This window comes from Pseudopodoces humilis, chromosome 11, assembly GCF_049639895.1.
Source record: "Pseudopodoces humilis isolate 2021_Gansu_Grassland_sample_001 chromosome 11, ASM4963989v1, whole genome shotgun sequence".
NCBI classification, from domain to species: Eukaryota; Metazoa; Chordata; class Aves; order Passeriformes; family Paridae; genus Pseudopodoces; species Pseudopodoces humilis.
The window spans coordinates 2,510,485-2,535,030 of NC_142210.1; the positions used below are offsets into that span (position 1 = coordinate 2,510,485).

Consider the following 24,546-nt stretch of genomic DNA (forward strand, 5'->3'; position numbering starts at 1 on the left):
ATTTAACAATTGAAAAAACAAAGATATTAACAGTCCCAAAGCAAGGACCAGGGAAGCAGGGTCGGGGGTCTACAGTTTTGAGCAGAACCATGGCTCAGCATAATTCAGTGGTGACAGCCTCAGTTCTCAGCCTGCTCTGGAGGAAGCAGGCAAGGCAGGATCACCAAAATAAACTCAATTGTCAGTTGTATGGTGCTGTGGAGGAGCAGGGGGTGGCAGTGTCCTGGCACCCTGTGCAGTGGGGCTGGACAGACCCCACAGCTCCCACAGCCCCACGCTGCTCCCTCGCCCCTGTGTGCTCCAGGAGTCACCTCCAGGGCCACAGGGATGTGCTGGGGGGATGTTCTGCTCAGGGCAGCAAAGAGCTGATCAAGTACTGGAATCATCTGCCTGGGGAGGTGGTGGAGTCACCATCCCTGGAGGTGTTAAAAACAGATTGGATGTGGCACTCGGTGCCAGGGTTTATTGAGGTGTTAGGGCTGGGTTGGACTGGATGATGTTAAAGGTCTCTTCCAGCCCAGTGGTTCTGTGATATTTTGAGCTGCCCTTGGGGTTTTATCCAGCCCCAGCTAGGGGTGGCTGAGGGGTCAGGGAGCAGGAGGCTTCCCAGAGAGCAGCTCTGGGGTCATGAGGAGAACTGATACACAACCAGGGTCCTCCCAGACTGATTTCTTTCTCGTGTTCAAAATCAGCATCCCTCAGTGGGGCTGTTCTGGTGACAGAGGGCTGTTTATTTTCATGCTCGCCGTCTCATGGTTGCTTGTTCTTCTTGCCCTTTAGTCCAAGCCACAATTATCTCTGCCCTATTCCGACAATGCAGCTTGTGAAATCCGTGACTGAGATATTTCCAGGTCAGCCAAATTCAAATTCTCATTTGTCAGCTTTATCCTGTGGGGGATTTGCTTTATTATTCAGATACAGTTGGTTGTGATTAACATAGCCAGGGACAGAAATGCTGAGCCACGCTCTTGCAAAAATATGTATTCCTGAGATACCTGTACAGAAAAATGTGTCACTTTGAGATTATGCAAAATTAACAAGTTTCAAACAATCTGTTGGGCACCTCGGTTTCCTTGCTGTGTCAATGGAGTCAGAATCATAGTTAATTATTTAATTGCATTTATTCTGTCTCAATTTGACTGGGGAGAATTATTACAACCAAGGCCTGGACCCTGTTGTGCCAATTACAGCCAGAAAGACTTTCAAACACAGCTCCTGCTTCAAAGGCTATTTTCTCTCCATACCAACAAACAGATTGCTTGCTATTCCCCATTTCCCAGAGAGGGAAGTGGCTCACAGCCAGCCTTTTGCCTGAAAGTGGAAAATATTTCACCACCAGCTTGACTTCAGTGGGAGCAAATGTTGGGCATGGTGAGCCCAGTAAGGATGTTCTAGACACCCACCACACTCTGGAAAGGCAGGTGAAGAGAAGGGCCTGGCTGTGACCATTAAAAAGTGTCCTCAGAGCAGAGGGTACCTGGCAGCCACAGGGTGTCTGCAGCAACACAAGGTGAAATCTTGCAGAGGGTGAAAATGCAGCTCTTTCCTGGGGCTGATGGTCACAGCCAGCAGCTCACAAGGGGCTTTGTTGTGCAGGACTCTTTCTTTGCCATCATGGAGCAGCAAGTTTAATTCCATTTGTCCCCACATCTGCCTCCCTGAAGGGGAATGGACCCCTCCAAGTGTCTGCTTTGGCTCTCAGCTCTGCACCTGCCTTGGCCACCATGTTCCACTTTAGGAAACAGGAATTTTCAGAGGCTCAGGTCAAAATGCTGGCTGCCTAACATCCATCCATCCATCCATCCATCCATCCATCCATCCATCCATCCATCCATCCATCCAGGAGAAAGGGGACTGTATGCATCTGGTGAAGATAATTGTTCTCTGATCTCATTGCTGCTGATCTAAACCAGTGTGAATTTGCACTGAAAATGATGAAGCAATGCTAGCATGGAGCCAATATGTGTGAGAGGAAGCTCAAGCTTCATGCCTCCAGTTTGTATTTAAACCATGCTGCCCCCATGGATCACTGTGTATGACACAATTAAGATAACACACTGTACAGTATTGGAGCCAGATGAAACAGCATCTGCCCTACCTGCCCTTTCCTGTGCTGTTGGACACTCATTTGTATCCAGTGGTACAGACTGACTGAAAAACAAAAGCATGTGCATGGCTATGCTCCTGTATGGGCTCACTTTCCTCCTGGATATTGTCATCTACAAAATATCCCTGAGCAGGGGAACAGGTGATAGGCAATACCTGAGCATTTTCTCAACATGATCTAGCTGTTCAGCATTTTGCTGCTGCAGAGCAGCCCCTTTTGTCCCCAGCTCATCCCATCCGAGCACAGTAGATCCAGATGCTGGAGAGGACTATGGCTATAATTCACATGGTAGCTGGCATCTCCTCCAGTGGTCTCAATTCTGCAAAGACTTACTAATCATAAATGGTTCTATGCACCAGTTTGAAGTATGTAATTTTCCCTCCCTTCCTTCCTTCCTTCTTTCCTTCCTTCCGCCACTTCCTCCCTTCCTCCCCAAAACATTTGATTTTTATTCAGGTACATGTACTTTTTACATCCCAAAGCAGTTGAATAATAAAGTGAAGCATAAAGTTTTAAAGAAAGTGGGGCAGAACACAGCAATTTAGGTGAAATCAGAGAAATTAGCCTAAGTTCTGCATAAATACTTTGACAGGAATGTATCCTAAATCCAGAGAGATGACTAAAGATAGACATGCCTATTCTATATTTTAATATTACACTTTTTAATTTAAATTAAAGCAGCATTTTGGTCCACAATTCCCCATGGTTACAGAGGTTCTTTTTTGTTCTGAACTGTGCTTTGGAGAAGAGGCTTGTTTCTCTCAGTGACAGGAAAATGATGTATATTAAAAAAATATTTTTGAAGCCAAGTTGTCAAGGTTTCAAATTTCTTACTATGTAACCAATTCTCACAAGATGCCAGATCTTGGAAACAGGGGTCAGAGACTTTGAGGCTTTCCCACACTTAATATTTACATTCACAAATGGTTTGCAGCATAAGATTCTCAGAAGAGGTCAGAGTGGTTTTCCCATGTTTGTTTATCCATGGTGACACTGTGGCCAGCTAGCTCATGAAATAATAATGAGCCTGTTTCAGTGTAACACACAAAGAGCTGCACTTTCCATACAGTTCCAAATCAGATGGGGCTGGCTGTCATTTTTGTAGCTGAACTGAATCAAGTTGCTGCAACCTTCAACCTGTATTATTTTTCCCTCCCTGAATGCATTATGGAGTTAATTTAAATTACTTCAGCAAACAGCTGTGGCACTGGTGGTGCTTCTGTTGATAAAGGTGAACCTTGGAGCACCAGCCAGGTGGCACACACACAGAATTCAGCACTGGAGCCATACAGTGGGCAAAATGTAATAATAACTAAATAATAACTAAATGTAATAATAACTTGGCAAAGTTCATGGTAAATGTTTTGGCTTCAGTATAAACAGGCCCTCTGTCTGTCCTTCCTTGCAGGGAATGAGATAGGAGGGAGCAACAGAAATAGGAAGGTGATAAATGCTGAGTGCACAGTCCCCAAATGTAGCTGGTTACACAGTGGCAGCAAACTGGAGACCTCTACACAGCCACTTGTTTGGAATTAGAGATTAGCCTTTTTCTGCAGGTCTTACACAGAGTTAAGGTCTGCAAAGGAGTTTTGAAGAGAATAGCAGAGCAATGTTGAATCTTGAGAATCAATCATATAAATTATTTCTGAAAGTACCCTGCCCATTACCAATTTCACCCACACATGTGATGCCAACATTCTTCTTTCTGTCTATGGCCTGCACCCGTAAGTCCCAGGTTTTAGCAAAAGCCCTGTGATTTACCTCACTAACACAGCCAGAGAGCTGTGAATGTTCTGTGCCCCACAGATGTGGCTACCTGCGTGGCACAGCAAAACAGCTGCATCATTTCTCAAGGGACGAAGATTGAAGGGATGACAGCACAGCTCGGGGGCTCTGCCCTGTGCCCCTTCTTTGCCTTGAGTTGCTGCTTGTACTTTGAACTTTCAGTGTGCAACTTTCTAGGATGCAAAGCTACAGCTCCTAAGCCTGCCCAGAAGCTCTGACTGTTCCTCTCTGCCCCTGACACTAGACACACGTTCAGACTGGTTTTGCACATTTCCCAAATTTAGTCACATCATCATCAGTAGGACAAAAACAGTCACTGGGGTGTTCAGTCTTCCCCAACAGCTCAACCAGATAATAAAAGACATCTGTGTTCCTGTTGGGAAGGGTTTCCCAGCCTTCCCTAAGTAACTGATGTCAGCACCAATACAGCACTTTTTGCTGCTACGGCTCAGTAGCATTTATGGTGGGTTTCTTTTTTAACTGTGCTTTCATTTTTTATTTTTTTTTCCTATTTCCTGCTCTTAGAATCTTGTCCAGTAAATTCCTTGTTTGGGTTTTATGGACTTTTTGATCATATTTCTTAGAAGATAATTCTTTTGGGATGTCACAAGCACAGAGGAACTTGAAAGAGTTACCATTGTTGACAAGATGTTTGGCCATTGACAAGTGTTCCTCATTAAGAACAAGTTCTGTTTTCTACTTATAAAAACAAACTTCCTGCATGCTCCAGTTACAAGGAAATGGTCTTATTTTTATAAGGATGTATTTATGTTTGAAGGCAGCAAGGGACTTAGTCCTTGTCTGGCCTTTTATCACATTCATGGTTGCTTTCCCTTGCCCTTGCAGAACTTGAGAGAAACTCCTCTCAGTACACCATCAACCCTTGACCCAAAACAAAACAAAAGTACCTTTAAAATAATCTTGTGTGCTTGCTGCAGGCTAGCACAGAGCTCCACATCAGAATGAGGTCTGGAGTAATCCCATTCTGGGCTCCTGCTGGCTCTGTCCTTGCCTTGCATTATTAATAACAATTTATGACTTCTGCCGTGTTCCTCATCTTGCAGCACATACACTGATGCAAATTGAATGCCAGCAGCAGTAGCATGAACTGCCTGTGGTTACCCAGGAAAGCTGTGACAGAGCTCCAATAGAGCCCAGCTCTCTTGGGTCTCATTTGGATTTTGCTTTTTTCCTTCTTAGTGCCATCTTCACCAGCCTCCCTAGCTGCAGCTTGGCACGGCAAGGGGTTGGCAGGCAGGAGCAACCCAACTGAAATGAATGGAGTCATTGGAAGGCTTAAAACCAATCATCTGGATAATTTACCTGATGGCACACAGGGAGAAGACATTGGAGATCTAAAGTTGTGCCCTAAATCCTGGCAGAAGCCATGATCCAGCAGACATTGAAGCATGTATTTAATTAAAAGCTCCCGCTGTCCCATCCCTGGGCTATCAGGCATGTCAATGTGTGTCAATGCTTTCCTTGTCAGGAATAGCTGTTGCCTGCCTTGTTACCCAGAGCTGAGTGCTCCACACCTTTTCTGCCTGGCTTTGGACCACTCTGGAGCTGTTTGCAGAATTAATGAGGATTTATGGCCACACTGCAGTGGGAAGACTCTCGGGTCCCCAGTGTGCTGGTTCTGGCAGCTGTGCCCACCTCACTCCTGTGTCTGTGAGCCTGGGCATTTCCCCCTTGCTGTCCCCAGCCTTACACATTCATGTACCCTCAGAAAGGTCTCCCCTGCTCACAGCAAGGCTGTCTTTAGTCCTCTTTATTTTCCATAAATCATCTTCTAAGTTGATGTAAACACAAGGCCTGAAAGGGATGATGTGTTGACAAAATCTTAGCTTACTTTTGTGGCTTCAGAACAAAAAAGGATGGTCCAGGGTTTTACATTACACCTGTTATCTCCATTAGAACAACTCCTATTGTTTCTAATCTTTTGTTAAGGATGATGAGAAGACTGCAGGTAATGGGAAGGAACACATTTAAATAATTTCTATTTCAAAGCTTAAAAAAATGCTTTTATTTTATTTAAAGCTCATACTCACACATTTGCATTACCCTTAGACAAAAAAATTCCAAACAGCATCTCCCACACAAGGGTATTTCCCTGTTTCAGGCAGCTCTCACAGCAATGAGCCTGAGTTAATTTTGGCTCCATCCTCACACACTCTGGACTCTGGCCCCAGTCCAGCAGAGCACTTTGAGCCATGTTTCTTGCCCACTGGTTTCAGCAAGTCTCTCTGCCTATCTTCAAAGATAAACACGTGCATAAGGGCTGTGCTGGAGCAAGGGCAGAGGCAGCCCATGGACACTGAGCCCTTTCTATCTCTACACAATCTTGAGGACTTCAAAAGAAAGGCACTGCAGTATCAATGAACCCAAAGTTTACATATGGAGATGTCTGTAAGCTTTAAAATGTAACCCCATGAGCCTCCAGAATGTGGTGTACCTGCATTTGCCTTTTTTTTTTTTAATAAGCAATATGTAAAATATTATCGGAGTTGATACAAAAGTAATGGCTCTGACACTTCCAGCTGAGAAGAAAAAGCCCATGCAAACAATCTGACAGACATACACACACTGAGTGAAAAATACTTAATGTTGAAGGATTTACAGTCTGTATTATATATTATAGTATTATAGCAGAGGTATTATATACCTCTGCTGGATACTCATGTTTCACGCAGATGAAAATGGGCATCTAATGATGATAAAATGGATATCTAATGATGATAAAAGCATTAAAAAGCATGTGAGAATAAGCAAAAGGAAGAGAGGTGGGCCTGCCTCAAAGCAAAAAGTGCTGATGTGAGGGTGGGCTCACATTTATGAGCTGCTGGCAAAGGAACAGGGGTGGGAGCAGTTTGTGGAGCAGTTGTGACTGAGAGGAGGGCTGGGGGAGGGAAGTGTGCGTGGTGAGGATGGTTAATCATGTCTGCAAGTGTTTTGGTGAGGTCAGGAGTGGATTACATGTGTCAGCCTCTGGCTTCCCTGGCAGTTTGAGGGGGATTAGGAATTGTGCTGGCTCAGGCAGTGAGAAGGTGATGAGACTTTGTTATCTCCCATACATGAATTTTTGATAATGAGGGGAGGAAGGACACTGGGGACTGGAGAGGAAAACGAAGTCTCTGCCCTTAGGCTAAGCAAAAGGAAAGCTGCATAATGAGCAGGGACATTTTACACAAAGGGTGAGGGGTATTCTGGCACCTTATTCAGCAGGAGTCAGAAAGTAACACAGCAAGTTGGTTATGCAAGAAAAGAGAAGTTTGTGGTGTAGGGTAATTTTTTCCACACCTGCTAATGGACAGGATGGAAGTGGTGAAAGGAGCAGACACCAGCAGGGATGTACAATCACACAGTTTACAGAGAAACCCAGGCCTTGGGCTAGCAATGGGGAAACAAGCCTAACCAATGCAGATGTGACAGGTGCCGCTGTTAATTAAGTATGGCTGGAAATAGGTTCCCAAAATCCCTTTGCCATTTTTCCTAAAGACCCTCTTTAGGAAAGAGGGCACCACGGCAGGTGACTCCACGTACAGGTGACTCCACGTACAGGTGACACCATGCACAGGTGCAGCCCTGCCCAGAGGGGAGCTGTGTGAGCCTGTCTGGGTCACTGACTTTACACACACTCCTGTCCTAAGCCATGAAATGTCCTAGCTGTCAGTATTTAATGTTCTGTAGCTCTGCAGCATCCCACCCCCTCCTTGGGCTGCACTACAGTCTCAGAAATGCCTGTTAGGCCTTGACAAACAGCACTTGGGCTCAGCTCTTCCAGAGCTGATCAGAAACTCTGTCCACACTCAGGAACTTGTATTGACTAACGAGCTCCTGGTTTTAACAGCCTTGAAAACTTTGTTTTCTTGCTGAATAGCAACCCAAGTAGAACAATATTTTTGTTAGAAAACTTTCAAAGAAACTTGCCGACCTAAATCGCAGCCAGGATGGAAAATTACTGTGATTAAAGCCCACTGTCTCATGGCCATCTAAGCAGTGGTGGAAAGTGAGACCTTTGGGCTCTCCTGGACTGCATCAGGCTGAGACCAGCACCCTCTCTCTGAGTGGAGCTTCTCAGACCAAGAGCTCTCAATGCTGCTGTTCCTGCAGGACTATCTCCACAGCACAACAACAGAGCCTGGGCTAGTACCCCCAATCCCAGGGGCACAACCTTGAGAAGATGCCAAGACATCTGCTGAGAGTCCTTTGCTGAGCTCAAGGGAATTTTCACAGGTTTACCTTGTACGTGCTCTGTAGGTCTGTGTGAGGGTGAATGTGCTTTATCCAGTATGAACTCTGCTAGATTCTTGAGTGCTTTAGAGTCGTAAGTAAGTTAGGCCTATAAGTGAGTTATTGTGCTATTTTATGTCCTATGAGAATATTTTGTTAAATTGTTTCAGTTAAGCTCTCGATTAAGCACTATTAAGTGTGAGTGCTATTAAAACCTTTAGGCCTGAATTGTTGGTGAAGTCCAGGGCTAAGTTTGGCAAGGGTGTTCACCCTGAGATTGTAACTGAACAGGAGGGTCTCCCTTATTCTTTCTTATCCTTACCCTTTTCTTATCCCTATCCTCCAGGTAGATACTTTTTTGTTGATTTTAAATAGATTGATTTCAGGTTTTAGTCCAACTTTTCTCTGTGCGCTTTAACCATCTAGTAAGCAACAGCGTGAACTTTGTCAATAAACTTTGTCACATTTTCATGTTAACAATAACCTGATTTTGCTGATATCTTTGTCAGTGATTCTTTGAGCAACCTGAACCACTCTTTCACGACAGCTGTGCTTTGCATGTGCTCATGCAGGAGTCACTTCACTCCTCTCCTAAAGGAAACGGGGAGCAGAGCACTCGGGCACCAGCTGCCTTGCACAGACACACAGTGCTCAAGGGAAAGGAGGTTTGGGATGCACCACTGTGCACATGTTGCTCAGACCAAGAAAATCAAGGCACTGGTAAGAATAAATCATTAAAGGAAAAACTCCTGCCTTTCTCTCCCAAGAACACCTGACAGTGCCTGCCCAGTTTCTGCCAATTGTCCCAAGTGCTGCCCAGCTCTAGTGAGACCAGCCACCACATCCTGGCAGCTGCAGCACTTTGTACCCTTTGCCTTCTAATATAATTCACAGACATTTGCCTTGGGAAGGTGACAGGAGGGATCACAGGCATAGAAGCTTGGACAACAAAGAGAAATCACCTTGATTCAGTCCCTAGGCAGTCCATTTAGTTATTATTCCTGTCTTAAGCTCCCACCAGTACTATAAGCCACAAGTCAAGGTGAGTTTAAAATTCAGCACATTTTAAAGGGTTTAAAAATAGATATGATCATGGCTGTAGATTAAATATATTGATAAACTTGTAAGTACCTTCATTGTTCTCCAGGGTCACACAGGAAGACATGAGCAATAGCAGGAGCTGAATCTGTTTGCCAAGAAATGCTTTACAGAACTTTTCCAGCAACATTGGCAAATTCCTCTCTGCACTGTTCCTCTCCTGTTATCCTTCCTACAAAAAATTCAGTTTTCCCTTTAACTGACAAGCATATTGCTGGGGGCCTGAGGGCACTAATATACCCTAAAAGCCTGGAGCAGCTTCACCTGTAGCCTCCTCCCACGCTCCTGCCCATGGTGCCAGGAAACATTTAAACTCAGCCCAGAGCCACAAACCCTAGACTCTCTTTTGTGGGGGTGTTATTCTTTGGCTCTACCAGAGTTATGGGTGTTTCTGTTTTATGGCTCCTGCTTGTATATTTGAGACCCTAATCCATAGCAGGATGGCATGAGTACAGCTTTCCTATAAGGACTCGTGCAGCCTAACTGGGGGGAGAAGGAGATTTGGGAATGTGGCAGTGGTTGTTTTCCCACCTTTGATGCTATAAAGGTGAGTCTGCATAGAGAATGCAAGGTGCTCCTAGTTCTTTTTTGTATAGGAACAAACTGATATATCCTTCAGTCACAGAAGTAATCTGCTGAAATGTGGTTTTCACCTTTTCTCCTGCTTTTTATCTATCTCGTGCTGCAGCTGAAGTTTTACCCCAGGTTTATTCAAGTTGCAGGCATGTTAAAGGCTGTCAGGCTGTGCTGGGAACAGCCCGGGTGTCCGAGGGGGATCCCGGGACAGCAGAGGGAGCCGCAGCCCCGGGCCGGAGCCTCCAGCCCCGGCAGAGCCCGCAGTGCAGAGAGCGCGGCTGGCCCCGTTCCGTGCCAGTGCTGGGAATGAAGCGAGCTCCGTGCCAGGAGCCTGGGAAGGTTGTCCTGCCCACACGTACGGCTAAACTTCAGTAATGGTGACAAAAATGGCATTAAACTGGACGGTGAGGCAGGTCATAGTATGAGCTGCCAGACAAGGTCAGATGCGCACCGACTGCAAAATCATGTGTCAAACATGGGCAGTGATCATCAAATTACAAACTACATACCAATAAATGCTGCAGCAAGAACTGCTTTCCCTGTGTTTAGCTGGGTGCATCAAGGAATTTGAGTGTCTACAATGCTGTTCTAAAGATTAATTTATTTGGCCTTGATCTAATAGGTTCAGTCTTGTTCAACTGCACTGGAGTTTAGCATATCAGTCCAAACTAGAACCTCAAACAATCTCTGTAAAGTTGCTTGCTAAGGCCAGTAATTTATAAGTCTAATCTCTGCTTTCAGTATATAAAGCAATAATCTGAGTAACCACAATTTACAAGCTCCTGGAGTTGTGCAGGGTTTGCTCTCCAACTGCAGTGTTAGTACTGATCACTGTTACCCAGAAAACCTAGGGCACAAGGTAAGTGCTGTTTCCTTTTGGCATGGTCACTGATTGTCTTCACCCTGACAGTCTTTAAAACAGCAATACTTTGTAAAATGGATAAACAGAACAATTCTTTCCAGACACACTTGTGGTGTTGCTTGGGTTTGCTAACGTACCTTGCCTGTAGCAAAGCCTGTGTGGCTTTTGGTCTGGCAACTGCTGCAGTGATACAGCTACTAACAGGTCTCATTGATTGCCGGTATCAAATATACTGGCAACTTGCTCACATTTGTGATGGATTTTTTGTAATCAAGCTCATCTCTTCATCAATGTGGTTAATCAATTTTATTGTCCCTAAGGCAGAGCTGCTTGTGGACAGGTAGAACCGGTGATATTGAGGTAGCCTTGGCATATGAATCAAAGAGGAGAAAAGGCCCTGGGTATAAAGAAGCTTCTTTATCCTACTGAAATCTTAACTTTGGTAATTAAATATTTAATGCACTTTTATTTAAGGAAACATCTCTGTGAAATGAAAACAATAAACAGCTGCTGATGGCTTAATAGCTTAAGTGTAGCTGGAACATTCAATCAATTTGAAAAAATTGTGAGTATATTTCAAAATGGTGGAGGTTATTACTATGATACATCTAACCTTAATGGCAACGGGAAAAATATATCCTCTCTTGAGGGTTCTTGAATAAACCTGTCAGTTTATGACCAGTTTATTACATTCCCTCCTGAATTCAGTCATCTGTGGCTGTGCTGAATAGCTGAATAAGGCTAAAGCAAAGAACAGAACAATTTATCCAAAAAGGTGCCTTGGATGAGCTAAGGCCTGATGTGGGTGCAGGAAGGGCAAGTACAAGTCCTGGATGCTCTGCTGCCAGAATACAGCTGCTGCCTCTTTGTCCCTGCAGCAGAATTTCTTGGAAGCCAGTGCTTCTCACTGCCACCTACCTTCTGTGGGGCTGACAGGCATTGCCAACGGTGTCTCCTGAGGAAACAACATGCAAGAAACCAAGTGGACTTGTTGGCTCTAATGCTCCATTTTGCCTATAGCAAAAACAGTTTGAAATGTTAGCAAAACCTAACCCGCTCTGGTGGCTGGCTGGGAGTGAGGTTCCTGTCATTCATGTGACAATTTGCAGATGGATAGTAGAAAAAATTTGTTGGTGTCAGTGGTGATAGGAGGGGAGAAGCCAGCCAGCAGCTGTTCTTTTTTGGCTCAGGAACATCTGCTTGACTGGTGGGCAGGAGCACCAGCCTGCTGTGTTGTGCCAGCAGCGTTGCATGGACCCTGGAGAAAGCCAAACCTGGTGCTTGGAGCTGGCAGTGCTGCCCTGGGAGGGAAAAGGGACAGTGGGGGAGAGCTGAGGATGCTCGTGGGGAGTGGCACTGGGATACCTGGCAGGATCAGCTCCTTGGGAGCCAAGCTGCACCAGTCCTGGTGCCAGTATAATTGTTCCCCTCCCTTGCTTTCAGTTCCTGCTGCTGCATGCAGCACTGCCTGCTACCTGTGAACCCTGGCACTTCATTTGTGTACAAATACAACCTTTCTTAAGCTAGAGGTTAAAATGATCAGTTGAAATAAATGTGAACAGATGCACTTACTTGCTGGTTCTTAAGTGTGATTGATTTAAGTGTAGAGCTGCTCCTTAACTCTATGGTTTGTAACTCTGACCTTCACAATTAGCTCTGGTACATCTGCAAGTGGTTCATTTTCACTGGGCTATCTCTAATCACACTGCAGTTATTCTGTTAATGGTTTTGTAACTATCCAAATCCATCTGCTATGTCTCCCTTCAATTGCTTCCAGGGGCTACGATTATCAGGATGATCAAACCACTTGCTGGCAGGAAAGCTGTCTGTTCACAAGAACTGGAAATATGTCATATTTCAGTAAAACTGACTGTAAGATCAAGCACAGGGTCAGCCTGGGAGCTCACCTGGCCCAGCAGCAGAGGGTATCAGAGGAGTGAGACAGAGCAAAAGTGCAGAGCAGTTCTGCTTCCAGCCAGGCTCAGACACTGCAGCCAGAACACTGTATAGTTGACAATACATCATGGTAAGACATTCCACAGCTTAACTGTATTAAATCTCCCCACCTTTTGTTTTGAATAAGCTATTGCCAGGCTAATTTGGTAGCTCTTGGTAGAAATCAAGGTCTTGCCATCATTTTGCTGGCCTGAAGAGTCCCAGTCTGCTTTAGCTGATCCTTGCCTGCTGATTTCCCTCACACTCTTCTTTCTGTCTGGTCTTGTTCAATCATGACCTTCTGTTATGTGAGACCAATAATGAAGGCAATATTCAAAATGGGACTAACTGGCAGAATGGCAAAATAATGTTTTATGGGTTTTGTTTTCTTATTTGATTTGTCTTTTTGCCTATGACTAAGCATTAAAGAACATTATACCAGAACTGTCTTTGGTAGCTCCAAATCTAGTTTTAGTGGGAATGATCAGAAACCACACGCCTTGAAAGTGGGAGAAATTTGCACAGGTACCTCCTTTTACATTTACTGGTCACTTTGTTACTCAGCTTGTTGGTACTGTGATGTCCTTACAAGTGTCTGAGCAAAGCATATTCTAGTCACAGGAATCTCCTTTTGACCTGTATTATTTGAGCAAATTGCTGGAAGAAATAATCAAACATTTGTTGTTTGTTGTTTTTAGGATGGTCAATATATCACTGTCATTAGTTGTTTCTGATGTACAGAAGTGTTGTAGCCCTATGGGGAACATTTTGTCTGCTCAGCTCAAGGGCAGAGCACTTCAGATGCATCTGTAAGTCCTATTTAGTTTTTAAATAAGTTCCTATGGAGCTCTGCATGCATTTGCTTTAGTCTATTGATTAAATAGGAAATATTCTGGCTTTTTGAAACTATGTACAGGGTTTTTTTCAGTGCTTGGAGGATTATAGATTTTTTTTTTTGTGTGTGATACCAGTCTAACATAGCTATTGAGAAAACAAAGGCATCCATAAACTTGCTTTTATGTATTCCTTTATCTTTGTTTCAAGTTAATCGACAAGGAAAGATGAAGTGCTCCACAGGGCTTGGCTCTGGGTAAAGCAGCCCGTTAGTAAGAGACTCATCTGAAGGCAGGCTGGCAGCTCCAGGACTGCTCCCCATTGAGTCACACAAACACCTGTGCTGCCCAAATTGCATTCCCCTATTCCCAAAGGAATGTCCTCTGTACTCCGATTGATTTCTGTCTCTGACACAGCTCTGTGTGGGATTTTCTGGCTTTGAGAGCCATCTACAGAAAGTACATATTGATTGGATCCTCCTGGGATGGGTGGGTAGGAAAAAACAGCAGCCCTTTCTATCGTGTAGCAAAGCTTTTCTGAGTGAATGGCCTCAGCTAAAAAACTTTATGCAAACTTTGGATTACAGAACCCAGAGCACTTCTTGTCAGCAGGAATAACAGCTTTTTGAGCTAATGGACTGTTCTGAAAAAAGGAGAACAGTAAATTTCTTTCTAGAGTAAGTAGAAATTAAGACACCGAACTCATTAAGCAGCTGCCCTGTTAAGTGCTGTAGTGTCTGCTGAAATGTGGCTGCTGCTGAGCAAGATTTGCTTTTGCGGGCACCATGGCATCTCCAATTACTGCTCAGCAGTGAAGAAGCCTGCAGGGCAGCAACTATTAGCAAAGGGCTCTGCTAAGTGATCCATGCCAACACTTGTGCTGGACATCCAGTGCTGTTATTTTAATTGCCCTCTGTGTTGAGCTTGGAAAAAGGAAAGTACTCCTAGAGAAAGAAAAGGGAAAAAAAGGAGGGGGGATGAAATGAATGTGCTTGCAGGGTGTTATAAATGCTCCAAGTCAGAGCACCATGTGTTCTGGGACCAGCCAGAGAGCACACTGTGCACTGCTTGGCACACTGAACCCATCAGGCACAGTCCTTCAAGCGGCTGATGAGAACTCATCAGTTTTTTCTCTGTTCCAAGGCTGTGTTTAAAACAGACCCAACTGGGACAAGTAGTCATGTACAGCAACACAAGTGTTGATAGAAGAGGGTGCATCCTGTGATGCAAGTTGTTTTCAATGCTAAGTCTTATCCTCTTTTTATAATTTCCTAGGTCTGCTTTAGCATGGAAACCCTGAGAATTTATTCACATCTCCAATATGTGCACTAGGCAAGTGGAAAATTTTGACTTGAATTAAATTGCAAGCATGTAATCGTTAGAAGACTGTCACACAACATCACATCAGTGATCCTCCTGGCTCTGGAAGTAACTACAAGCTTCAAAAGAGAGAATAAGGAGGTGTAAAGGAGATAAGTGCAAAGGTGTGTGTCAGCCCAATAGCTGTGGGAATCTTCCCAAGATCATCCAGGGCTGTAGCAGAGCATGTTGTGACCAGATTGACCCTGAATCTGATAATGTCTGGGACTTTGTCATCCCCCTACAACACTGTTAATATCTCAAGAGGAGAGCAGCAGGATGTAGCTGCATCTGGAGCATCATTATTCTCCTTTGTCATCATCCAAAACATGTTCTCTCACCTCCCACTTGGAACTACACCTGATTTATCAACTGCCAAAACAAAAAGCTACTGATGGATGTGCACAAAAGTAGCTTTATGACAATTACTTAATTACAGCTGATGACTGTTTTGTGTGTGTATCAGCTCATCTCAGTGCTTCTGTTTTTTTTATTGGAGCAGGATATGCAGACTAGGCAGTGAAAGGGAAAGCTTGGCTCTGTAGGCAGTGCTGGTGGGCCCAGGTACATGGATGCAGCACAGGACTCCAAGGAAGTGCCTTTTCCCACCCACAGCTGCTGCAACCCAGGTGAGTCGGCTGAGGTGCTGCAAGAGGGTGACTCATGGAGGGAGCCTTCCTACAGGCCTAGGAAATCTATATTTAGCAGGAGGATTAAAGCCTTTCAAAGATGGAATGGGTTCTGCTTTCATAATATTTTTCTTTTCAGCCTCCACAAGACTTGGCACAGCCTAGTGTGCTACAAAGCACCCTTTTTCCCTTACTCAGAACATCTTGAATTAATTCTTGGCAAAACTATCTAACTCTGTGTGTAGATAGGAACAAACTCCAGCCAAGCTGGGTCCTCCTGCAAGGCCACTCACCTGGCTCTCTCTGCTCCAGAGCTTTGTGAGTGCATAGATTTCCCCTGTGCTCCTGTGGCAGATGGGTGGATGTGGTACAGCAAAGACACCGATGTCAGGACCCACGCATGCAGCTGGGATATGCAGGTGTCTGGAACTGACACAGAGAAATGATTTTGTAGATCAACTGAAAATGCCCAGCAAGAGAATGCAGCTCAGATCAGCATCTGTACAGTCAGATATCACAGCATGAACGTGCACAGTGAGCTCTGCACTGGCATCTCAGTAGCTCCTCGCAAGAGAGGAGCCATCTGGAAATAGCTGGAGGTTTGGCAAGATGGCCTGAAGTGCCACATCTTCCAGAAGCAAGGAAATCCCCAGTCCTCCTGTGAGTCACGAACACTTTCTGCTATACCTTAGTCCCTGACCACAGCTGCTGCTATCAGGGGTTTTGTGCTGGATGAAAATCAATCAAGATGTATGAGCCAACTGAATATTCTCCAAACTGTGTCTCCTCTTCAGGCTTCTCAAATTGCTGGATCCATACAGCAAACCCAAAGCACCTGCTTGGTGTGGGAGAGGAATCTTTCCAGGAAATAGGTACAATGTGAAAATGCATTTCAATGCACCTCATCGACCCTCTGAAGGCACCTGCACCATCAGCATGGCTGCGGTCCTCAGGGACCTCCCTCTTTACTTGCTGTAACTAATTCATCTTAGTGGGCACTCCATGCCTGACATTTTAAAGTCTAGATTTTAAGGATCCTATGTAAGAATGTAAATCACTGTCAAGTATTTTTAGGATTTGTGACTGAGATGGAGAGAGAGCTCAATATCCTTTCAGCAGTTTGCTCAGCTAACGTTTTTGAAAATCTATTTGTCTAAAGGGCCAGAAAGAAAACCAGGAGGGCAGCAACTGTAATAATCACTGAATTTGCTTCTGGATTTTTTTCCTTTTATCTTACAAAAACAAGTGTTATTGCCAAAGTTGATTCTGAGTTCCTCTCAGAAACTGTCCATTGTCTCTTCCACGGGCAGTGCTGAAATATAATGCAAATGTGAGCAGTTAAAATACCTGAAGAAGACAAAATCAGATTGGTGTAGTAACTCGGTGACGTTTCCCTCCCACCCTTCCTTACAAATCACTGCTATTTTATAGCAATAAAAGTCCTTTTAGAGTTTTGTAGCTGACTCAGAGCTGCAAGAAGAAGAAAAGAAAAGAGGTAATTTCCAAAGTAAAATTAGCCAAAAAAATCAAACATTTCCAAAGACACTTGATTTTATGCGAGTTCAGAGGTACCTTTTGGATTTATGCCATCTAAAACCAAAATATCAATACACATTTCAGGACTGATGGTCTTTTAATACGCTATGTTGAACTTTAGAAACTCTAAGCAATGTTATTGGATTTTGTTATGCCTAAATTATTAACTAGAATCTATTTTGGAATGTATTCTTCTGTTAAAACAAGAATAGAGTTTGCAAAATTATTAAACTCTTGTAATAATCTTCAATTGTACAGATCACTTTTTGGAAACACAAGCACTTTCTTGAAGACAAGATGACATTTACTGGCTTGTTTTTCTTCTGTACGCTGATGATCATGCTAACAGGTAAGATTACTACTGAAGTTATTCTTGTTTATTTTTTCAAGTGGCCAGAAATATTTTGTTACAAATACAGTATCTTCTTTTTAGTGTTGCTGATATATTAATCCCAGCTGTTCAGGCTGTGAGTTCTGACTAACAGCCACACTAAGTTGGTTTGTAGCAGTGACTGATTGCAAACAGGGAATTCCTCACTCTGCTGTTCAAGAAACAAAAATCTTTTGGCTACACAGAGGGTCCTATGTGGGCATTAAAGAACTTGTGAGCTTCTAGTTATAAATGGAAAATGTTTGGTTAACAGAAAGTCTTTCTGTGCAGAAGCTGGTACTGATGTGTTTCCTCTTTATTTACAGATGCCCGATCCATCCAGGATGGAGATGGTAATTCCTAATGTGTTTTTATTTCCTTTGTGTCACTAATTATTAGGAGACTAATTTGTAACTCCCAGATTTGATGCCCAGCAGTGACTTTGTCGGGAATGCTTATTAACCTTAGTGGACTATGGAAAAGCTTTCAATTAGTTCTGGTGGAAAAAGAATAGTGAATTAAAAAAAATTTCTTTATAATTTATTAAAAGGTGGTGACATATTAATGTATAATAATGGAGCTAATTTCCAGTCTTAAAATGAAAAGGGATTACAGTCAAGTCACTAATTCTGTTGTACAAAATCCTAACTGGAAAGCACCAGATTTACAAATGTGTAGGACATCTGAGAATTTTGCCTGTCCTGAACAATAATGCTGTATGTGTATCTGCTTTTAGGTAACAGATACTGACTTTCATGACAAAAAGCTTAAAATTTACAAATTGCCACGAATCCAATTAGAGAAATGTTGGAATAAACCCCTTAGCACAGCTACCCTGTGGTTCTCATCACTTTGTGTGATTAGTCCATTGGATTAGTGTTTGCTGTTGATTAAAAAAAACCTCAACACCCTAATGATGTTTAAACTGGCTTACTGATGATTCTATTGTTTAACTTCTTTTTGCCTTTTCAGACAGAATTCTGTCTGAAAACAAAGTTGCAGAGAAGTATCTGCAATAACCAAGTACTGCCATTGCTGGTGTACATCTCAGTTAACCAGAGGACAGCCAACAGCATCTCCAGTGCACAAATATGCAGAGTATTATAACAGATATGAACAGGACAAATACACAATGAGGTCTAATATGATTACTTAAAATTCAAACCTTTCCCCCCCGCCCCCACGTTCCATTCTGTTTCTTTAGAAATAAATCTTTTTAATATATAATCTCTAAAATATTTTTAATACATCATCTGTGCTTCTGTACATCAAATATTTTTATGGCAACTTTTGTGGCAGTCAGGAGAGCCTGCATCAATCTAGAATTAGAACCCTGTTCAGGCAGTGTCCTGTTGCTCTCATTACCAGCAATTATTGTTCTCTTTCACACTGGGCCAAGCAGCAGTCTGCAAAGTGAATCTGAGGTCAGGTGGTATAAACAATAAGTTCTCCTCTGCAGACAGCACTTGGCTGGTTCATTTGGGTTTTTTATGTGCCATCTGTGCCTGCACGTTGCAAACTTTACTCTGTAAAATTAAAGTCTGACTACAGGATTGTTGAAGGCTCTTAATTCCTACTAAAGACCCTGGCCCCAAGCTGAGTTGAAAGACTTTCATTCATCTAAATGTGCTTCAAATCAAAATAAAATACTGTGTTAGCTTTGCTGCACAGAAAGACATTTGTGGCTGTGGTATCAGCTGCTGTTTACATTTTATATATGCTTCTCTGTTTGCCCACATTTGGGCCCAAGGGTGGTCAGCTCCTGCATTTTCAGAACCGGTTTTTGTTTTCCTGCTGAACTGTAAATCTTGTTTCAATGATTGTAGCACATTCTGATACTGCTAGAGCAACCCCAAATGTAGCAGCTGTCTCCTGAGTGGCAAAGCCTTTCCTCTCCATCCCTCAGCTTGTTTTCTACAGTCCTTTGAGAAGGGGCACAACTCTGCAGTTCCAGGCAATACCAGGGAAGTATGGCCCCAGTCCCTGGGAGTTCTGTGGGCAGTGTAGTCAGCTGCAGGGGCATGCCATAGAAGGTGGTGCCTTATTCCTTATATTTTTATATCAGGCAAAGTAAATTATTGGAATGAGGAAAAAAGGCTTTTGATTGCAATCGCTCCTTGCTTTGAAATAACCCTCAGCCTTCTAGAAATTAAACCAGCCTGGTGAATTCTTGAATTGGTGTAAATGTGTATGTGTCCCTTCATTCCTGCTCCCCATCTTGTCCCAGTCTGGCACTCCTGGTGCATCTGGAGCAGGGAATACTGGATCCATTTCCTGCAGAGTGGGTCATGGAGAGGGATCAATGGCTCTCCTTCCTCTCTCCTGCCAGAGGAGCACACCAGCACCCAGAGGGAACTGACAACCCCAAACCATGGTGGTGGCTCCAAGCTCAACTTCTCAACAAAAGTGTTTCATATTATATCTGCAATATTAACTGCAATATTTAATTTTGGTTGGATTTTTTTTAGATCTCTACCAGCAAGACGCAGCCTTGCCATACTGGCCCTTCTCATCCAATGACTTCTGGTCCTACGTGGAATATTTCCGGACCTTGGGAGCCTACAGCAGGATCAATGACATGGCCAGAGCCTTCTTTGCCCAGTTCCCTTTTGGGAGCCACCTTGGCTACCACGTGCGTGACCAGGAGCGCTGAGTGTCTCGGCCAGCTTTGCCAGAGCTGCTGCCCAGGTGTTTGGGTGAGCACCTGTCTGCCAGAGAACACCCCTGGGCTGCCTTCAGCTGCTCTGTGATACCACGGTCATGTGCAGCATTTTATGGCTTCAATGAGTCTCTTTATTACCATTTCTTGCACAGGTGTATCAGGAAAATTAATCCACAAACACCAGAGGTTTACGTCCAAAAAGGAGACAGAGGAGTCCTTTTACTTTATTCAAATAAAGGGAAAGGCCATGGGGCATTCCCCTGGGGTATCTCAGATTTTTGGAGGACGAAGCCTCCTTTTTATCCCAATTTCCCGGCTCCGTGTCCCTCTCTCCCCATTGGCTGAGGTACTTGAGAAGTACAGGCTTCCCATAACACCTGATATCTAAGATTCCCCTCTCATGTACAACCCTCCCTCTTAATTTTTAATTCTTAGGAATTTATGCTGTTTCCCCATTATCTCTTCCATCTTTCAATATCCAATTTCATTTATCAGCAATCCTACAGTTTGTTTGTAAAGGCAAATATCTTTTTTTTTTTTCCATTTCATCCATCAGTGGAATCTTTCCCATTGTTGTTTGAGTGAACAAACCTGACTGCCAGCAAACACACCTGCACTGAAGGTGCCACTGCAGCCACATGCAGCACTTCAGGCTTCAAAATGAGAGGAATTATGGGGTTGTCTTTCCAAACAACCTGTGGGTCTGCTGGTAAGATGAAACTATCACTGAGAGATAACAGAAACAATGGGGTGGATTCCATTGATCGAGTGAAAGGGACACCGGGGAAACACCATAAAATTCCACAAGAATTAAGAATTAAGAGGGAGGGTTATAGATTAGAGGGGAATCTTAGGCATCAGGTGTTCCAGGAAGTCTGTACCTCTCAAGTACCTCATGTGAAAAACAGGGTTCACATATTTTTATAGAGTGTAAAATTTAATAAAAAGACAATTAGGGGATAACAATAAAGTATACAGATAGGGCCGGGTGTCTCTGCATCCAGCCAAGAGAGCACACCTTACTAACAAAGGATTGTCCCTTAAAAACAGAACCCTACTACATATCCATAAATTCTCATACATACTCAGACATTCTTCTTGGGACTTTTGGTGTTCTTCTGTTTAGTTCTTCCTTGCCCCGCACTTTCTCAATAGATTAATCTTCTTGGGACCAGTAGGTTTTATGTCCTTCGATAACGGGTGCCATAAATTTTTCCTTTGGAGGGCTTGGAGGATTGCTTGTCTTCATCTGAACAAGATAATCTTAGGATGCAGGGGGGTCTCTGACTATTTTCTTTTTTAGTCTCTTGATTATATAAACAAAAAAGTAGTTTGTGCTTTAATATCATGTTATAGCCTAACATATATGTATTATACCACTATTTCTAGGTTTCATCAGTAACAGAAATAAAGGAAACTATGTTAATACAACAAAATTTTCTGATCTTATACATAAAACATTCATTATAGTATTTGCGAAAAGCCAATAATACGATATGCATTTATAACACTCAGGCAATGGGGAAAGAGAGGAGGACATGGAGCCGGGAAATTGGGATAAAAAGGAGGCTGTGCCCTCCAAAAATTTGAGAGACCCCAGGGGAATGCCCCATTGCCTCTCCCTTTATTCCAAAAAAGTAAAAGGACTCCTCTGCCTCCTTTTTTGGACATAAACCTCTGGTGTTTGTAGATTAATTTTCCTGACAAAATTAATCCCTTTTTTACAATTGATGCTTCTGTGTGACACAATAAACTCCTCCATTCTGCTGCACGGCTTTGGAAGCTTTGTTTTGTTTGTTTTTACAGCTGATGCTCTCAGCTTCGTCTCGGGAGCCAGCTCTCTGTGTAGAGGAGTGCACAGGAATTATTGAACCAGTGCACCCAGTTTGGGGGCGGCAAGGGCCGCCAGTACAACCGCAGTCCCTCTTCGGAAGGGATATCCTTTTTATTTTAGGATAAAAAGGAGGCTGCGTCCTCCAAAAACCTGAGAGACGCCAGGGGAATGTCCCCTCAGCGAGGCCTGAGGGGGCTGAGGGTGACAAGATGGCGCCGGCGCGGCCCGCGGGGGGCGGCTCCGCTCCGCTTCCCCCTGGCCCCGCGGCTCGGCTCCGGCCCCGCGGCTCCGCTCCGGCCCTGCGGCTCCGCTCCGCTCCGGCCCCGCGGCTCCGCTCCGGCCCTGCGGCTCGGCTCGGCTCCGCTCCGGCCCCGCGGCTCTGCTCCGGCCCTGCGGCTCCGCTCCGCTCCGCCCCGGCCCCGCGGTTCCGCTCCGCTCCGGCGGCGGAAGTGGCGGCGCGGAGCGGCCGCCATGAAGCCGGCGGTGGACGAGATGTTCCCTGAGGGAGCCGGCCCTTACGTGGACCTGGATGAGGTGAGGCGGGTGCCCCGGTGGCGGGGCTGCGGTGGCACGGCGCGGAGGCGCTCAGAGGCTGCTTTCGCAGGCAGGGGGAAGCACGGGGCTGCTGATGGACCTGGCCGCCAACGAGAAAGCCGTGCACGCTGACTTCTTCAACGGTAAGGACCGCCGTGCTCCGGGGTTAGCTCAGCACGCCTCGCCTGCCTTCTCTCTCTGCCTTTGGTCGCTAAACTTGTCGCTAACCTCATCTCTGGGGAACGGTGTGAGAGCGCTTCAGTGCCAAGTGATGCAGGTGGAAGCGGTAAAATGCGGGGTTTTCCTCTCCCGGGAGTCAGAGCGTGTTAACCGCTACAGGGGAAAATACCTTGGGCTGTTCACGTAACAAATAGCTTATGTTAAACAGTTAAAAGTACGTGTGAAAATGTGGGCTTCTCTGGACAATTCCAGTGCCTCACCACCCCTCCCAGGGAAGAGTTTTTTTCAAGTACCTAAAGCCACATTCTGTCAATTTGAAGCCATTCCCCCATGTGCTGCCACTCCAGGCTCTTTGTAAATAGTCTCTCAGTCTTCCTTGTGGGCTCCCTCGGGTACTAAAAGGCTACACTTGGGCCACCCTGAAGCTTCTCTTTTCCAGGCTGAACAATCCCAATTCTCTCAGGCTGTACGAAGATATTTACAGCTGCTTTGAGAGAGAGGAGATACATATCATGCCTTTAGGGGTATAATACACAGCACAGTGCTGCACTTGGTTGCTAAAGGGGTTTTTATGCTTCTGAAGAAATGCATTTAGACGTTGCAACAGTGAGTTTTAGATGTTACTAAATCTGCTTGCTGTGGTAGTGTTAATTCCAAAATAAAGTACGTTTCTCATTTTGCTCAAGACTTAAAATACAGGAGTAAAAGGCAGTTCTACTCCAGCAGTTGTGGGGGGACACTCAGCTATCTGTTGAAGCCAGCATATTCAGGAGTAGCTATTTCCATATATTTCTGCCATCACACTGTGATATTGTATTCCATTGATCGTTTAGGGCTCTTCTAAATGAGGATTTGTCCTCAGTTCATTGTACAGTAGTTGAAAATGGCCTTCTGTAACAATAAAGACTTGTGTTCAGTTAGATGATCAGTTTATGTTCAGTATACAAGGAAGATATAAAGCTGAGTAGTTAGGAGTAATTCCCAAGGTGTGTAGAACCATTTTGCTATTGGGAGATGTGTTCTGAGACAGAAATGTTATTGGCACCTTTAAAGCAATTAAATGTTTTTTGAGGAAGGGGTTTTTAACACAAATCCCAATTCGTTAATCTGCAAAATCATCTCCCTGATGCTACATTTCTAATAATTGATGGTGTAGTTACTCTCAATCACTGAATTCACCTTTATTTCTGTCCTTAATCCAAAGAACAAAGTACTATACTTGAATGTGTACTTGTAACATTGAAACTTCTGAGGTTAATTTTTGTCTTGTTTTCCTAACTAGATTTTGAAGATCTCTTTGATGACGATGACATCCAGTGAACTTGGTTGTCCAGCAGTGCTGAGATGTGGATTTTTCTCTAGGATCTCCTGTGCAGTCCATTATTTATTAAATGAATCAAAATGGGAAAATCACAGAGGGGGGGAAAAAAACCTGTATAAACTGCTTGGGGAATATTAAAGGTGATTAAAGATAACTAAGGAGGGAACTGTGCACTGTTATTTCTAGGAAGCTGTCTGTAGTTTTTCCTGGAAATTTTATTTGCTGATGTGCTTATTGAATAAAATACTGCAGAAACACGCATCTCTCTGGCTTATACTTTGAAAGCAGAAATTGCTGTCTTCTGAGCTCCCTTAGAGTGATTATTTTGGTATTAAATATTTAATTCACTGTTGCTTTTGGATATTACATTAAAGATACCCAGTAGGGCACATGCTGCCTAGAAAAGTTTTGTTCATCCCACAATAAAGGATTGTCTTGGGATCAGATGGTTGCTTGTTCTGAATAGTCCAGCTCATTTGTTGGCCACACTGAGAAGAGTGTGGGTTGTCTTTTGTTTCAAGACAGCTACCATCAGTATTTAACTTTCAATTTAAGGAACACAGAAAAAGTTATTTCACCTTGATATGTTAAGGAGAGAAATATTTGGACTCCAGATTATGGGAATGCTTGGATTTAAAAATATGATTTCATTATTGAAATTGTATTTGATAGAAAAATAAACCTAAAATTAT

At 43.9% G+C, this 24,546-nt stretch overlaps 2 protein-coding genes and 1 long non-coding RNA gene across 4 annotated transcripts; 2 read left to right on the plus strand and 1 right to left on the minus strand.

Annotated features, from left to right (window-relative positions):
• Positions 1-564: 564 nt before the first annotated feature.
• LOC148183495 (uncharacterized) lies at positions 565-9,410 on the minus strand. Its single transcript, XR_015773511.1, has 2 exons — positions 9,257-9,410; positions 565-995 (listed from the first exon to the last, which is right to left on the minus strand). It is a non-coding gene; the product is annotated as an uncharacterized LOC148183495 (long non-coding RNA).
• Positions 9,411-9,585: 175 nt separating this feature from the next.
• OTOS (otospiralin) lies at positions 9,586-20,432 on the plus strand. 2 transcript variants are annotated; one of them, XM_088061181.1, is made up of 5 exons: positions 9,586-9,770; positions 14,705-15,417; positions 17,212-17,302; positions 17,650-17,676; positions 19,792-20,432. In XM_088061181.1, the coding sequence occupies exons 2-5, from the start codon at positions 15,361-15,363 to the stop codon at positions 19,974-19,976; spliced, it is 360 nt and encodes a 119-aa protein (XP_087917307.1). In that variant the 5' UTR covers positions 9,586-9,770; positions 14,705-15,360; the 3' UTR covers positions 19,977-20,432. The 2 variants fall into 2 exon arrangements, with proteins under 2 accessions (XP_087917307.1, XP_005529705.2); XM_005529648.2 differs by lacking the exons at positions 9,586-9,770; positions 14,705-15,417 and adding an exon at positions 16,889-16,912.
• Positions 20,433-22,249: 1,817 nt separating this feature from the next.
• On the plus strand, positions 22,250-24,115 carry COPS9 (COP9 signalosome subunit 9). The gene is made up of 3 exons (XM_014258359.2): positions 22,250-22,353; positions 22,424-22,496; positions 23,816-24,115. Exons 1-3 carry the CDS (start codon positions 22,291-22,293, stop codon positions 23,851-23,853), a joined length of 174 nt encoding a protein of 57 aa, XP_014113834.1. The 5' UTR covers positions 22,250-22,290; the 3' UTR covers positions 23,854-24,115.
• The last annotated feature ends 431 nt before the right edge of the window (positions 24,116-24,546 follow it).

What these genes read in the sequence shown, in the direction of transcription:
- COPS9 (XM_014258359.2), top strand. Translation starts at nt 22,291, where the DNA reads ATGAAGCCGGCGGTGGACGAGATGTTCCCTGAGGGAGCCGGCCCTTAC. An exon ending in CTTACGTGGACCTGGATGAG is followed by an intron (nt 22,354 to 22,423) that starts GTGAGGCGGGTG and finishes CTGCTTTCGCAG; the next exon opens with GCAGGGGGAAGCACGGGGCT. An exon ending in GCACGCTGACTTCTTCAACG is followed by an intron (nt 22,497 to 23,815) that starts GTAAGGACCGCC and finishes TTTCCTAACTAG; the next exon opens with ATTTTGAAGATCTCTTTGAT.
- OTOS (XM_088061181.1), top strand. Translation starts at nt 15,361, where the DNA reads ATGCAGCACAGGACTCCAAGGAAGTGCCTTTTCCCACCCACAGCTGCT. An exon ending in CCACAGCTGCTGCAACCCAG is followed by an intron (nt 15,418 to 17,211) that starts GTGAGTCGGCTG and finishes TCAATTGTACAG; the next exon opens with ATCACTTTTTGGAAACACAA. An exon ending in ATCCATCCAGGATGGAGATG is followed by an intron (nt 17,677 to 19,791) that starts GTAATTCCTAAT and finishes GATTTTTTTTAG; the next exon opens with ATCTCTACCAGCAAGACGCA.